The following is a 15,699-nucleotide window of genomic DNA, read 5'->3' as shown; positions in this document are numbered from 1 at the left end:
CCACCGCTAAGGGGGTAGAGGGCCACCTCTGGCTTTCACCACTGAAGGGGTAGCGGGCTGCCTCAGTCTTGCCGTCTACTCCGTCCCTGGCTTACACTACTAAGGGCTTTGGAAGGCTTTGCCCCATCACGTCCTTCAGCCTCGCCGTCGACTCCACCTCCAGCATACACCACTGAGGGGGTAGCGGGCCGCCTCAGCCTCACCAATGACTCCACCTCTTGCTTCCACTACAGAGGGGGTAGCGAGCTGCCTCAGCCTCGTCGTCTACTCCACCCCCAGCTTTTGCCGCTGAGGGCTCCGGACAACTCTGCCCCATCATGCCCCTCACCCTTGCCGTCAACTCGACCTCCGGCATCCATCACTAAGGGGGTAGCGGGCCTCCTCCAGCTTCCACTGCTGAGGGGGTGGCAAGCTGCCTCAGCCTCGTCATCTACTCTACTGCTAGCTTCCACCGTCGAGGGCTTTGGACGCCTCTACCTTGTCATGCCCCTGAGCCCCGCTGTCGACTCCACCTCCGACATCCACCGTTGAGGGGGTAGCAGGCTACCTCAGCCTTGCCGCCTACTTTGTCTCTGGCTTCCACCACCGAGGGTTCCAGATGCCTCTACCCGTCACATCCCTGAGCCTCGCTGTTAACTCCACCTCTGGTATCCACCGCTAAGGGGGTAGTGGGTTACCTCAGCCTCGCCATCTACTCAGCCCCAGCTTCCATCGTCGAGAGCTCTCGACGGCTCTACCCCTGTCAAGCCCCTCAGCCTTGCCGTCAACTCCACCTTCAGCATCCACCGCTGAAGGGGTAGCAGGCTGCCATAGCCTCGTCATTGACTTTGCCTCCACCTTCCACTGTCGAGGGCTGCAAACGACTCTGCCTCTGTCACACCCCTCAACTCAACTGTCAACTCCGCCCCTAGCTTCATCTGACGCTCCGGCCAGTTTAACCTCCATCAAGCATCGTCACGGGCTCTGGACCATGTCACCTTCGACAAACCTCATCACCACCACTTGTGGCCATCGCCGTAAGGTTTTACAAGGACGGGAAGTTGTTCGAGGTTTCCTAACACCTAGGTGGGGCTGGAGCTAGTTCTCTGATTATCCGTTCGCCCTTGTAACCTCGGAGCCATAGATGAGAGGGTACTATTGGGGGAATGCCACAACTTGGAGATATTTAGACGGCGCACTGTGGTATTACTATAGTTGTCATGGTATCTTAGCTACCATGTTGCATACATGTGAAGAGGTGAAATAACAAAAGTACCCCTTAGGTATATGATTATGACATAATATCTTATAGGCAGACAGGTAATTTCTCTTATCTCTTCTCTTTATAAATATGCCCTTGAAGGGCAGGAGAGAGAGGACCTGAGTGCTTTTTGCCATGATACAAATGATATTTTTCTCACTATCTTTGTCACTCGCAGGCTCTATCTCTAAGCTTGAGCCTCCTCTTATGAGTGGGACTATCACCATATCTATTTAGGGCTAGTTCGTCGTGACCTAACAAATGCTCAGCCGTTGAAAGCAATCACCGAATCCATGTATCCATGACAGATACATAGCACCAAGCAACAACAGCGATGGCTTCTCTAAATAGACAACAGCGATGTCCATCGAAAATACAATCAATCATCAGAACAAAATTCATCCACACACTTATGTTCACAACCTTACCCAGAAATTAACATCACATTAAATACAGTTCCTGGTCAAGGTCCTAAATAAAATGTTAGTAAATCTGATGCCACAAGCAAACTTGCAGCCAATTATTTGGTCTTTATGATAAGGCATGTAAGGTTCACCAAATGCCATTTCTTCTCCCAGCGTTGGAAAAGCGACAACAGCCTTAAAGAAAGTTTACGTGACATATTATCTAGAGTTGATTCATGTCAGTGTCGTGATCTGAGATCATTTAAGATGTGCAAGAGATTCAAAAGGTTGTCAAGTAAACACCTTTTTTCTACTCAAGAGATAAATATGCATCTTCCAATGCAGAGTCCGGGATTTATTCCATTATTAAAAAAGAGAAGCCATACATGCTGGTGTTTGTGAATGACCAGAGCTGCATTCTCATTGTTTGACGAAATTGAAAGATATTGTTTTCCTAGAGTTTGTTCCGGTGAGAATTTGACATGTTGGGATGCCAGTATATTCAACAATTTCTATGCACGCCAACATCTAAAATTGCGCCTTATTTTTTAAGCCGGGGGAGTAGCATATTATGGAATCATATCATGCATAAATAAACAAAGGCATCCGTTGGGTGCACGACTCAATGACTTTTACTGGTGCGATGATTAACCTGCTTTATACTCAACACTTGTTTCTACGTACCCACGCACATTAAACTTGTACTGAAACATCATAATTCTTGCTATGAACAAATATACTCACCCTTACAGCTTCATATGCAGAATTTGATCTGAAGAAGAAATTTCTCCCGATGTTAGTTACTTTGCAACACTTTTTGGGGACGATGACGTCGGTACTTTTTAGTTGTAAATGTATGCTATTTCTATATTGATATGCTTCCTCTGAACTTTTATTTATACACACTCGTTCCGCCGCTCAACAACCTTTTTACGCGGAATTTATCGTGTAAGATTATGAATAACTCAACAGATTATACAGTGTGTACTAGCCACTGACCATGGAATTAGCAGGCACTTTTGTAACACAGATTTTGAACCAAATGTAATCTATAATTTAATGGAAACCTTGCCTCCGTTGAGTATGCGAACTTTGTTAGTATATTTAAACACGCCATTTATACTGGTGATGTTTTTCTATCTTGGGTACTCTGGTCCAGTTTCACAAAAACACAATAGTTCATCACATCAGCTTGGTTTTAATCGATTAAAAATCATCATATTACACTCAACCTCCTTTTATACGCCACCAACGGGGGTGGCGAGAGAGAGAGCATAGAGCTAGGAAGAAGGAAGGTTGTGCTTGTGCATCGTCGTATGCTCATCCAATGGCCACGGTGCATCGAGTGAATTTATTGTAATATTTAGTGGATTGACATATAACACATCCCGCAATTCATTGCATCTCCACTCACGAGCACCATAAGATTATCCACTGTGTTGTCGTATGCACGTACGACGATAGCAAAATCATCACAGTACACGTACGTAGTTTGGGGACACTCGTACATCATCAGCATAGATCTGAAATTATACGCAGACGGCAAAATCTAGAGCAGTTGCAAACTCAGGTACCTCCAGATCGCCTTCAGCTAATTTTATCATCTAAAATTTGTCACGTGTAAAAATGCGCTGTGCAAAAGCAGTGCTTGCAAAGGACTGCAAGCCCTAAGTAAGTTATGTAATTGGTCGAGTTGCGTCCTAGCTTTCTTTGAGGATGTGACCGCAAAGACTGTACTCCTGTTCCTGATTATTGTAGCTCTTGTGACTTGACCTTTAAAAAAAACCTGCGCATCGTCCGTTTCATTGGTAGCAGACGATGCAACGCAAGCAAGATAAAGCAGCAAGCAAACGCAATAGAAAACAATTTGAGCAGATAGAAAGACGATTATTCTATATCCACATCCTGAATTACAGGTACATAGTCCAAAATTTCGTGAAATTTCTTGTATATCGTGTACACGTCCACAAAATTCCAACGTTCCCATCTCGAATGCGACCTGGACCATCTTCACGTCCGTGTACCAGATATTCGTATATCCACTAACTTACAAAAAGTGAGAAAAAAGTCGTCCTGCTATGAATTATTGAAAAGAATCTATGAAAAGAACTCAACTCCAAATTTCCAATACGTGTGAATACCTAAGTACAAAATCTAATTTCTCCAATCGAATTCCCTGGCAGTTGAGTCACAGTCTCGCGGAGCCCTTCTGTGCTTTGGCGTCTCTCTCTCTCCCTCCCACGGGCGAATCTCACTGTTAGTGGGCCCGCAGGACCGCGGGCCCGGCAGGCAGGTGCCGCGTCCACTTCGTCTCTGCATTTTCCCTGGGCACGATCGTCTCACGGGACGGCACGGCCCGCGTCGCGTTCGCGTCATTCTGCAGTGCACCGCCGGCGTGTGGGGGGCGCATTAGAAAGCCCTTGCGAGCACCAAGGACACCACGGCGACAACGGCGTGGAGGAGAGGGGAAGGAGACCCTGCCGCGGCGGCACCGGCGCCGAGCTGGTCGCCGCCGAGGTAGACCATGGTGTCGTTGATCAGCGGCAGTCCCGGCGCGTGTGGGCTCGACCCGGCCGACTTCACGCTGCAAGCAAAGAAGAAAAGAACTGCCAGTTAACGATTTAGCCTACTTGACAGGCTGAAATGCTCAGAATATAACATCATGCAAGTTTCTGTGCAAAGAAAAATCACATGATCATGGATGTGGCGTGTATCATGAGGCTTCGCGTTACGCAACGCAGTGGCAAGCCGCTTAATTCTTGGACCACCGGCGCTGACAAACTAAAGAAAGCGGCGGTCGCTGGCACCGGCACCGGCACCGACATCAGGTGCGTGTAGGACGCCGACCTGCCGCATGGACGAACGCGTGCGGCACCAAAACAGTATTTGCGTTTGTGGTGGCGTACCACGGTGGGCCGGCGGCACGGCGGGCGCCACCGTGCTGCCGACGTGACTCGCGATGGACGCGGATGCGGTTGGGGTGGCTGGCTCCATATCGGTGCGCGTCACTCAACCGCACCGCACCTTGAGTGGTCTGGTCTACTGCCGGCCGGGTTTTGACAAGCGGTCATGGGCGCAGAGGCGAAAAGGTGCTTTCCTTTTGATTTTCTAGGGAAACAGAGAGGTCGTTTTCGTTTGGTTTGACAGGATTAGGCTAATCTGGCCGCGCCTACTTCGTGATGCTTACACACCTCCAGAATAATCAATTCTTTTGTGTCACACTATTCACGAACAAGAAATCGATGACAACGGGGTAAGTAGCAGGTGACGTACGTACCTGGTTGTGCTTGGGCAGAAGGTGATGACGTACGTGGTGTCACTGCCGGCGCAGGTGAAGGTGGAGGTGGCGTCGTCGTACGCATAGCTGTACGCCCTCGGGCATGCGTTCTTGAAGAACTGCGAGTACGCCGACGGTTTGCACGTGTTGGGGTTCCCGTACTCGCCGCTGCAGCAGTACTGCGCCGACCCGAACGCCTCGCACGCGCTCTTGCACGCCACGCCGCCGCCGTGGGAGGACGCCGACGCGACGCGCAGGTCGGCGGGGCACGCGCCGTTCAGGTCTACCATGCACCCTGCCGGCGCGCAGTTGCCCCCCGGCGCGGCGCCCTGCGGCACTACCAGCACGGGCAGGTTATACCCGTCGACCAGGCTGACGTCGTAGAAGTCCATGCCATTGCTGCCGTCCATCGTGAACTCGGCCAGCGTTGCCGGCGGGGCGGCCCCGCCACCAGCGCAGTCTTGCTTTCCGGAGCCGCAGTCGCCGGTGACGCAGGCGAACTTGCCGCTGTCGTCGGTGGAGCAGAGTGTGCGGCCCCAGAGCCGGCCCGACCACCCCGACGGCACGGACATGGCCCTCGACTCCCCCGGCGCGAGCGCGAAGCCCGTGCTTTCCATCCCAGCGGAACCCGCGCTGGAGAGGATCCCCGGCCAGACCGTGTACTCGCAGTTGTTGACAACGGTGAACAACTTGGACGCAGCACCTGAACCACAGTTAATTAGGCACTGAATCAGGCAAGCAAACAAATCGCAAGAAATGGATTCGGTTGTCAGCTTACCACTAACCGAGGCGATGAGGACAAGGAGGGAGAGGAGAGCTCGGTGCGCTCTAGCCATTGCGGCGAGTGCAGAGCTCTTCGCTGCTGGCAAATTGTGTGGGTGGCCGCGGCCGGTGTGGTTAGGAGAGAAACGTGAGTTTTGTTACCAACGGTGTGGGCGTGCGCCGCTGGTATTTATACGCAACCCCAAATTGGCGGTGGCACCCATCACATGAGATTTTTTTCTCCCCTCTTTGCTGTAGCTTTGTAAATTTGAGCGGTTGTAAATTTATTCCAATTATCAGTTTACTCACGAGTAAATATCCGAATAAGATAGGTATAGATAGTATTTGGTACCTAAGAGTACATTCATAGATAAAAAATATTATCCAACAGATAAACAGATATTAGGATGAGTAAAATATACCGTACCCACGAAACCCTTATACCCATGTAAATCTAACATTCTACAACATATAAATATCCGAGCTCTCTACTCGTCAACCCCCTACCCTCAACTGCCCAAGCTATCGCCCAGCACGCTGCCCCTGTGCCTCTACCCGATGATCGGAGCCCCTGACTGCCCCACAGCGCCCCGCCCCCAGGAACCCACCTCGCGCCTCCTAGCCTTAGCCCTCTTTGTGCCGCCTTGTCGCGTCGCCCCGTGCCAACCTGCCACCCTATGCTGTCCCGTCGTGTCACCCTGCCCCAGCTAGCCTTGCAGCCTCGCCCCACCATGCGACCCTGTTGCGTCGACTCGCCGCCTAGCCCCACCCCATCGAGCCATGTTGCTTCGCCGCCCGGCCCCATCACGCCACCTCGCGCCGACCCCCCGCATCGCCCCAACTAGCCCCGCCACCCCAGTTGCCCCGGCCTGCCTCATTACCCGTCACGCCGCCTACCTCACTGCCCTACCGTGTTGCCCCACCATACCCCGCAGGTAAACGATATACCCGCGGGCGACGGGCACCCACGAGTGACAGGTTTGAGATCAACCTTTTGCACATAGACAGGTAAAAAACTAACAGGTACGAATATAGATGAGCGTTACACATACCCGCGGTACCCAATTATCATCCCTAGTTGAATTCTGACAGCGTTGTAAATCAATCTCTACTGACATGGGATATATTTGATATACCTAGAGGCGCTGAATCCTTTCTAAGATACTCACCATCGCGAAAAGCAAAATAAGATTAATTATAATCTGGATTTGGCCGTCATATAATAAGACAATTGAATTTTCTTGATATTATGTGCACTATGCATTTATTAAGGCTCTTGTTAGAATGCATGACTTTGTAAAAGTCTCACAAGAAACAGTTTGATTTAATTGTCGTCGGAATCGGCATCAATAAGAGCAAAATTCATTTTGCCGTGATTACAAAATTTGGTGATTCACATGTTAAGTATGGGAAGACCGGTTGCACTATGCAACTATTTGTTAATTACTTGTGTGTTTGCTGCTCTGACAGTACTGACAGTACTAGTTATAAAAGAGGGTAAAACAGCCTTTAAAGTGTAGTGACTCATCTAACAGTGATGGATCCACATCTATAAAATAGCGAAACTTTCTCTTCTCTTTCTCCTATTCTTTTTCTTTCTCTTCTTCCTCTTCTCTCCCCCTCTCCTCCGTGGATTTGTCGATCCGTCGCTATCATCTAATATTCCAAAACTGCTTAGCAATAGTTAAAGAAATGGGTAATATTGACCAAAATTCAGTTCGACGCTGGGGAAAATCCGTAGAAAAGAAATAACCAGGCACGGGTGAATTGTGGGCTCTCCATGAGTACCTTCGTCTTTTCCACCATTACGTGTTGTTTCTCTAGAACATGTTTTCTTGGTTTTATCTTCTTGTTTTGTTGTATTTGACTATTATGGTATTATTGCCCTAGAGAAATAACAATATGCGATTTTTTAGTTGACAAAATATCATGGAAGCACTATAAAAACTCTATATATATCCTTTCATCACTACCAATTACTTATAAACCGATAGTGATGAAATATCACTGTTGATTCGTATAAGAACCAACACTAAAAAATATATAAAAAAATAGACAATAATAATTGATTATCATTACCGACTCTAGTCATAAACTGGTAGAGATATGAAGTGATAGTATCACTGTAGATCTTTTTTTAACCTGTAGTGAAACTTAACTAATTATTGTCAGTTAGAGCCACGAACTGATTGTGATAATGTGTCAAGTATCACTATCTATTCATGTTACGAATCAATAATAATAATAAATAGTATTTTATTTTAAAAATTTATAATTTTTTCATACAAAATCGATAGCAATAAAATTTATATAAAAATTATAGTATCAATAAAATCTATAACTTTATATTTAATCATTTTTCTATTTAAAATCATATAAATACATGTACACACAGATCACGCTCCTTCGTGCTCTCGTTCGTGCTGTGGTCAGCCGTGGTACGTGCACGAACTAGCACGAGCATGAACAAGCTTGATCAGCTATGTTCTGTCTACGTGCTAGTGTTAAGTGTGTTTATATTTTTTATTTAACCTTTAATTTTATTCAGAGTGATCTAAAAATTATAAATATTTTTATAATTAAATTATAGCTCACTATCAACTTATTTTAATTGGTTTGATCAAAAGCCTAAGCTAATATTTAATTAAAATTTAAAAAATCTATTTTTATAATTTTCAGCAATTTTAATGTCTCAAATAAATTTCCAAAGGTGGTGGGTTTGTGATCGTTTGCCCCAAGTATTGTTGAGTATGTGAAATTCACTCACAAATAAACATCTAAAGATTGTCGAAGGAAATCATACACTTTCTAAATTGTTCGATCTAGTACAAAACTAGTAGAAATGATTGACAAAAGGAAAACTAGTAGAAATGATTGACAAAAGGCGCATAGGGCCACAAAATTGAAAATTGCATATTCAAAGATTTTTATCGTGAGTTTGGTAACTAGAATTAATGAAATATCTATGCAACACTAATTTTCAGATATAGCACTATGTCTTTTAAAATTTTCAGATAAATTGGAGAAGGTCAATTTTTGATAAAAAATTTCAGAGGTCATTTTAAGGGTCTTCTGAGCCTTTTTTGTTTAAGAAAGGTATATGTGTACACACTTATATTTTCTCAGATGCGCATCCTCGTTAGTTCTGAAAGTAGAGGTCGAATGTCTAAATCAGATTCCGTATGCAAAAGTTATGGTTGTGTTACTGAATACTACACGGATTGGATACAAACTTTTTCATATAAAGTCGATAGATACATCTTTATATGAATATTGTAGAACTCAACGATACGTAGAACTTTATAGTTGATAATTTTTTATTTAAAGCTATATAGATGTCCAAATAATTAGAACATTTTTAGGAAACAAGGGTCAAAATAAAAGCATATCCTATTATCATCACTAGCACCTTTGTGGTGGAATGGTAAGGACGAATGGCGTGAGCTGAGAGGTCTCGGGTTTAAATGCCACTAACCGCACACACACACACGTATATTAAACAAAAAATCGTGTTAAGTACGTGGTTGGCTGAGTGCTCGTGCGTGGTCCCGTGGTCATTTAGGGTGGTCGACTGAGTGTTTGTGTGTGGTCCCGTAGTCGTTTTGGGTTGATTTTTTTTTCTAGAAAATAGCAACACTGCCAGCTAAAACCACTAGTCGGCAATGATGTCCTTGGAACTAGCCAACAATGATATCCCTGGAATCACTGTCAGCTAAAACCTTGGGCTAGCAGTGATACCACATTCACTGTTATTTCTAGAGCCCGTCTACTACCAGCATGGCTCGCAGGAAGATATGTACGCTTGCCAACAGCATCACCATCTATACAACCATTGGCTACAACATCCACTATCTCTTGGAAATGCTCTAATCTAATCTTTGACCACTACTAACTAGAAAATCGGCAGTGAAGGTGATTTGCTATCCGGCAATGAAGCTCTATTATGTAGTAGTGAAGATGCAAATTCAACAAATCTTAACTTTTTCCCAAACAAATATGTTAGTATGTTACACCCTCCGGTCACATCATTTCCCTCCATTCAAGAATACAAAGTGTATTTTGTTTTGAAAAAGTCAAAATTTATATATTTTGACTAATAATTGATCAAATTATAAGTATGTTTATTATATAAAAATTATACAACTAGATTCATATTTCAAAATGCTTTCACACTATATTAGTTTTACAGCTATAAACTATAAATTTTATAAGAAAATAATGGTTAAAGTCTAACTTTGAAGATTTTTTCTAAACAAAATACATCTTGTATTCTTGAATGAAGGGAATACTCTTTATGTATTGAGTTTAGATATTCGAAAATGGGATGGGTAAATTTATCACGAAAGTAGTTTTATAATAGTATAACTTTCCTATATTCTATAAATATATTACACTAAAAAGTAGTAATCAAAGATGTATTTTGATGACCATATTCATATACGAAACAATATTCATTTGTGACAGGAGAGGTATATAATTTATGATAATAGGCAACTTATGACGCTCCATCCGCTTGTGAACAAACTGCTCCCACAAATGTGTGGCACAATCATCCAATCCATTGGATGCAAGTAAAAGCTTCTTGTCATTGGAATAGTTGTTTATCCGGAATAGCTTATCAATTTTCAGTTCCCATTTAAAGTAATCTTCCACATCCGTACCACCTGAAAAGACAGGAATAGAAAATTTGGCCTTAGCAACAAAATCCTAGTCGATGTCCTATCTATGGTGATGCAAGTTGTTGTTGCGGTTGCGGGGTTGTCGCTCATCGTAAGCGTCAGTAGGAAATCATCGTTGATGGAGAGCTTAGTGTCGTCAACCTAGCTACGTGCACCATGCACACGCGCAGCAGCATTAGGAATGCCTGTGTTGACACCTCCTCCTTGGGCGCCGTTAAAAACACCGTTGCCTCGACCACACTTGGAAGCAACAAGACGTGTCGTTGCATCTTGCTACGCCGCCAAACGACTTGTCGATGTTACTCATCCATGCGAATAGCGCACTCCTCCTAGGTCTCGGTGTGCTGAACAGCTCAGGGCCCGTGTACACTTGTGTCGTTAGTTCATAGAACCCCACGCACATGGAGATTTGCAAACATAGCACATAACTCTTCGAATTGTTGTTAATTTCTATACGTAGCTGTGTGACCTCCTCCCTGAGTGTGTTCATTCCAGTCTAAACTTCCTCGAGCTCATCACGCACACCATTGTCACCATCTTGGAGTTGCTTTGCAGCATCTCACGCAGCCTAGTGTACTCAAACCATGAAACCTATACATCCGGATTACGTGGATCCTCCTCTTATCCTGACATGGCAAAAGCTCACAAATACCGAGTGAAAAATATATGTGGATATAAGTGGAACACTCAACGCTCACAACTCACTGTTCTGAAACAAGACAAGCTTACCATTCCAAAATGAATTAAAGATAACAAAAGTACACTCGTGACAGCGAACGATCAAGGATAGTAACACACTCACAATGATAATGGGACTATTGCAACCAAGGAATGAGCTAAGAAGATGGCCAAACCAAGCTCGTATTGCAATAGTTCAAGGAGAGACACTAGCAATTGCTCGAAATAACTGAGGGCACAAGATTGCTCAAAATAACAAAATGCACAAAACAGGAGCGGATAACTTGAAACTTAGAACTCCAAAATAAGAGGATTATTCAACCGAGCACCTTTTTCTTTGCCTCTTTTTTTTCCTTATGTTTTTTTCCTCTTTTTCTATTTTGTACTGGTTTTACTTCTTTTTTTTTTTACTCGGCTAAATACAAGATAAAATCTAAAATAGGACTGTTGTATTGATAGAACTGATGCGCACAATTGAAAACAAGAGCAGTTCCTTGCGCAAATCAATTTGCTAGTCTCAAAAAGGTTCAATGGTACGCAAAGGATATATTGGTTCTCAAAGAAATAGCAGCCAGGAAAGGTCTAAAATTTTGTGGGATTTTTGTTTCTTGTAGAGGATACAAAAACAAAACTAATCTATGGGTAAATAGCTCTCACTGAGTAGCCCTGGAATCTGATACCACGATGATATGGGGGTGGCCCGATCTTCTCGGGAAGAGCCGATGATAAAAGATGCGAAGTAGACAATGTCGCTAGTTGAACACTCGCACCAATGTATGAACCCTTAACTCTTCGGAATACGCCCAACACACACCTATAGATGACCTTTGCGAGACCACGAGTGACGATCGCCAAGTCCCCAATTCCCAACGAAACAACAACTTGATCTTGGATTGTAGAACGATAAACAATGATTGCCCAATTCTCTCTTAGCTGTCCTCGCATGAACGCTGGTATGAACGAACAAGCAATAGCTATGTTTGAATCTTATACATAAAGTGGTCTACCCTCTATAGGTCGTGGACTCTACTATATATACTACCTAGGACTAAGGAAACCGAATTGGACTCATTACAACATAAAAAGGAAACTAAGCTAAGACTGACATATTATTTTGATCGACTCGATACAAATTTGGCAATGGAGCTGGATCTGTTGGAAAGGTCATTAAATAAGCTTTCCAGAGGGTACTTACATAGCCAAATCCGACTTCGTATGAAAGACTTATGGTACTTTTAATCGACGTCTGTTTAGCTGCAATAAACTGAGTCCGTGTCGGCTTCAATTTTTCGTATTTTGCTACTCCTTGATTGATTCCATGTAGAACTTCAAATGGAAGTCTCCAATACCTTTGGAAAGTCCATGTACAGCTCTTCTTCCTCTTGTGCATCGTATTGATCTAAATACCTAAGCAAAAATAAATTGTAAGATTAGGGTAGTATAAAATTCTCATAAAAATTAATGATATGGTCACTAAAAATAAATTCACCTGATCTTGTATTTTTTAATACATGCTCTTGTAATTGGTTCCATTAGTAACTCGAAGCGTATATCTTAATCATTAGGTGACGATAAAAAATACGTCGTAAATTGTTCTATCAAATGCTAATCTCGGCGTTAGTACGTTGTCACGTTGCGCGCCTGCACATGGTTCCGTTCCCAAGCACTCAGGAGAAAGCTCGTGCCAGCGCAAGGAACGCGACGCCGACGAGGACGAGGCGCGACGAAGGCTGTGCTGCTTTGGCGGCACCGACCTGGTCTCCACCAATGTACACCATGGTGTCGTTGATGAGCGGCAGTCCCGACGCCTGCGAGTTCGGGCTGGACGACTTCACGCTGCAGCCAGAAAATCGAGAAAAAAAAATGTTAATTATGATCTCAACCTCAGCAGTTCGGATACTAGAACATGCATGCATGCACTTCGATCTGGCAGGAGAACTGGAAAGCTAGCGCGGCGAGCGTCACACCGGGAACAAGACAAGTGACGGGCCAAACAGCCCGACTTCGTGGAACCCACGCTGGCGACGGCCGGAACGAAGCGGCCGCCCCTGGACTGGAGCCTCGCGAGATGCCCGTGACTTGCCGGGGGAGGGGAACGGGTGCATTTGGAACGGTTCGGTCTGGGAGTTTTTTTTTAATATTTTTTTATTAAAAATTTAAATATATAAATTTTTCGTAGAAGAATTTGCAAAACTAAGCATCTGCAGCCCTCTCAGGGGGGCTATAGCCCTCTGAAAGGGCGGTTAGAGGACCTAACCGCCCCTAGAGAGGGCGGTTAGCCCCCTTGCCGCCCTATGAGGGAGCGATTAGGGCCTTTTTTTCCTCAAAAAATGTAATTTTTTGTGTAATTGAAGAAATAAAAACGAAGGGGTTTAAGGAAATTAAGAATTTAAATTTAGAGTAGGTTATGTAATAGTCGGAGAATAAAAAATTAGTAATTAGCAGTCGCAGCATTTTACGTGGGTATGAGGTGCGAACGAGGACAAACATAGTATTAAATATAGGGTGAAAATATTACAATACACTGTAACCGCGACGACACGATGAGGAAACAAAGGTGGCATGTACGGTTCGCACTAAGACCTACTTATTAGTGCGTCGATCCTAATCATAACATGCCTTAGGGAGGGAAAGTATGTCGGGTTACATTAGGTACTCTCTACTGAGTGCATCTAGAATACTTTCCCTTTCGGAGGGCATCTGGACCTACCGCCTTAGCACGGCGGGCTCTCTCCCGCTTCCTTTCCCTCTCAGCCTCCCAAGCCTGAGCCACGGTACGGTCGTGCGCCGCCTTCCTCATGCGCTCTTCTTCCTCCCGTTTGAGGCGAAGTTCCTCTTGCTGTTGCTCGTACTCCCGACGTGCGTATGCTTCCCTTCTCCACCTCATGTTCATGTCGACCCACTGCTTCTGTGAGACATTTTGCTCATTGTCGAGCCACTGAATAAAATCATAGGGCAGTGGAGGGGACTGAACAAATGGAACAAGATGAGCGATTAGTAAAAGAGGGTGCGAAATCAGAAGAAATGAGGCGGATATCTGTTACCGTACCGGTCGATAACCAGTTGTTACATGTCGAGGCTTGTCATACTCGTAGTTGGCACATATGAAAAAGCGCAGCCCATAGGTGTATGAGATGTACTGCGACTCGCGGAGCTTACAAAGGTTACCACAGAAGCACATTGGTGGTTGGAGACCTTCAGGTATGGTAGTCCCCAAATGTTTCTTTGGTGGGCTTGATGGAACTGAGGAAGATATTGCACTTGAGAGATATGAGAAATGAGTGATGCTTCAACGTAAAAAGGTTCGGCTATTTATAGTTGGGGGAGGCAGGAGCATTGGATTCGCTCTTGAAGAAAGGAGTGAGGGTAGGGGCGTAGCTGGTGGCAGGAGCATCGAATTCCATCTTGAAGAATGGAAAAGTTGTGTCATTGATCATGGTCAGAGATTCCACATTTATTGGTACCCGTGTTGTCATTTATTATTTGGAAAAAGCTGGGTAGTGTTGTCACCTCTTGTTTAAAGCATGCGCAAGGAGGCATGTGTTATCAAGTCATGGTTAAAGTTTAGTAGTGTGGTCACTTCTTCATTGAACGTGTCTGAATACGAAATGCATTTACAACATGCGAAGTCGACCATACAAAGTAAATGTGTCTGAATACATAGGAGTACATCACGAAGCGAATATGCATATGTAAGTTACATAAAATATAAAATTCTACTGCTGCCTCCCTCGTTGTTGTCGCCCGTGCGCCCCATCGTGGTCCCGATGCCGCTGGTTAACCCTCACGTGACCCCTGGAGTAGGTGAGGGGGTCGGGTGGACCGACGTATCTGGTAGGCCTAGTAGGGACCACCGGTGTCGAGGCCTCGTCCTGCGTGGGCTGTGTCCGAAGGGGAGCACTGGAAACTTGGGACTGCTGGAGGACGTTGTAGTCGGGTGTGCCCCGAAGAAGTCACGGACCTAATGAAAGTTTAATAATAAGTAAAGGATATTGTTCAATATTATTCAAAAGTATAATTCGTACCAAGTTGCTCTGAGCCTCCATGACGTGGTAGAAGGGGTTGTGTGGGTGCCGACATGGATGAACGACGGTGCACGTCTAACGGCCGAGACGACTCGGCGTGGACACCACTGGACCTGGGAGGCGCCCCTGCTACATCTGTGGTAGATCGGCAGGAGGTAAGCTTCAAGGCGCGCGCTGTCTTGTCGAAAACCCGCTTAATGAAGCTCGCAACATCCGATGCACTTAGGTGGTGCCCTTGCCGGAGGCGGTCCATGGCACCAGCTGCATCCCTATGTACATCATAAACGATATCTGCCTGCGGATATGAATAGAAGTAAACAATTATAGTATACGGTTATGTTCGTTCAATATGGACTATTGACTTCAAAAAATAACTTACTACTAATATGGCGTCCTCGTCCCAATGCATCGGGTATGCCTCCGTTGTCAACGCGATGTGGGGTCGGACACCCTCTGGGGTGTAGGTGACACGTGTGCGTGTACGTGGAACGTACCACCGTAGGTACTTGTTGAAGTTCCGCTCGGTGTGGGGACGAGCCTCCTCCACGACATCCTGTAGCGTTTGGGCCCATGTCGCCACGTAAGGGGCCAAGCGCTCTGCCTAGAGGTTGCCAACTGGCTGGCCTTTCCGTGT

The 15,699-nt window shown here is 45.2% G+C and overlaps 1 protein-coding gene and 1 pseudogene across 1 annotated transcript; both read right to left on the bottom strand.

The window, feature by feature from the left end:
• Positions 1 to 3,518: 3,518 nt before the first annotated feature.
• Positions 3,519 to 5,856, bottom strand: LOC133922173 (pathogenesis-related thaumatin-like protein 3.5). Its single transcript, XM_062367384.1, has 3 exons — positions 5,700 to 5,856; positions 4,922 to 5,624; positions 3,519 to 4,228 (listed from the first exon to the last, which is right to left on the bottom strand). The coding sequence occupies exons 1-3, from the start codon at positions 5,755 to 5,757 to the stop codon at positions 4,054 to 4,056; spliced, it is 936 nt and encodes a 311-aa protein (XP_062223368.1). The 5' UTR covers positions 5,758 to 5,856; the 3' UTR covers positions 3,519 to 4,053.
• A 6,851-nt stretch (positions 5,857 to 12,707) lies between these two features.
• Positions 12,708 to 15,699, bottom strand: part of LOC133923098 (pathogenesis-related thaumatin-like protein 3.5) — a 61,469-nt pseudogene continuing 58,477 nt past the window's right edge.

Source organism: Phragmites australis, chromosome 6 (assembly GCF_958298935.1).
Source record: "Phragmites australis chromosome 6, lpPhrAust1.1, whole genome shotgun sequence".
Taxonomy (NCBI): domain Eukaryota; kingdom Viridiplantae; phylum Streptophyta; class Magnoliopsida; order Poales; family Poaceae; genus Phragmites; species Phragmites australis.
This window is presented reverse-complemented; position numbering and strand designations above follow the sequence as displayed.

What these genes read in the sequence shown, in the direction of transcription:
- LOC133922173 (XM_062367384.1), bottom strand. Translation starts at nt 5,757, where the DNA reads ATGGCTAGAGCGCACCGAGCTCTCCTCTCCCTCCTTGTCCTCATCGCC. An exon ending in CCTCATCGCCTCGGTTAGTG is followed by an intron (nt 5,625 to 5,699) that starts GTAAGCTGACAA and finishes ACTGTGGTTCAG; the next exon opens with GTGCTGCGTCCAAGTTGTTC. An exon ending in TTCTGCCCAAGCACAACCAG is followed by an intron (nt 4,229 to 4,921) that starts GTACGTACGTCA and finishes CTTTGCTTGCAG; the next exon opens with CGTGAAGTCGGCCGGGTCGA.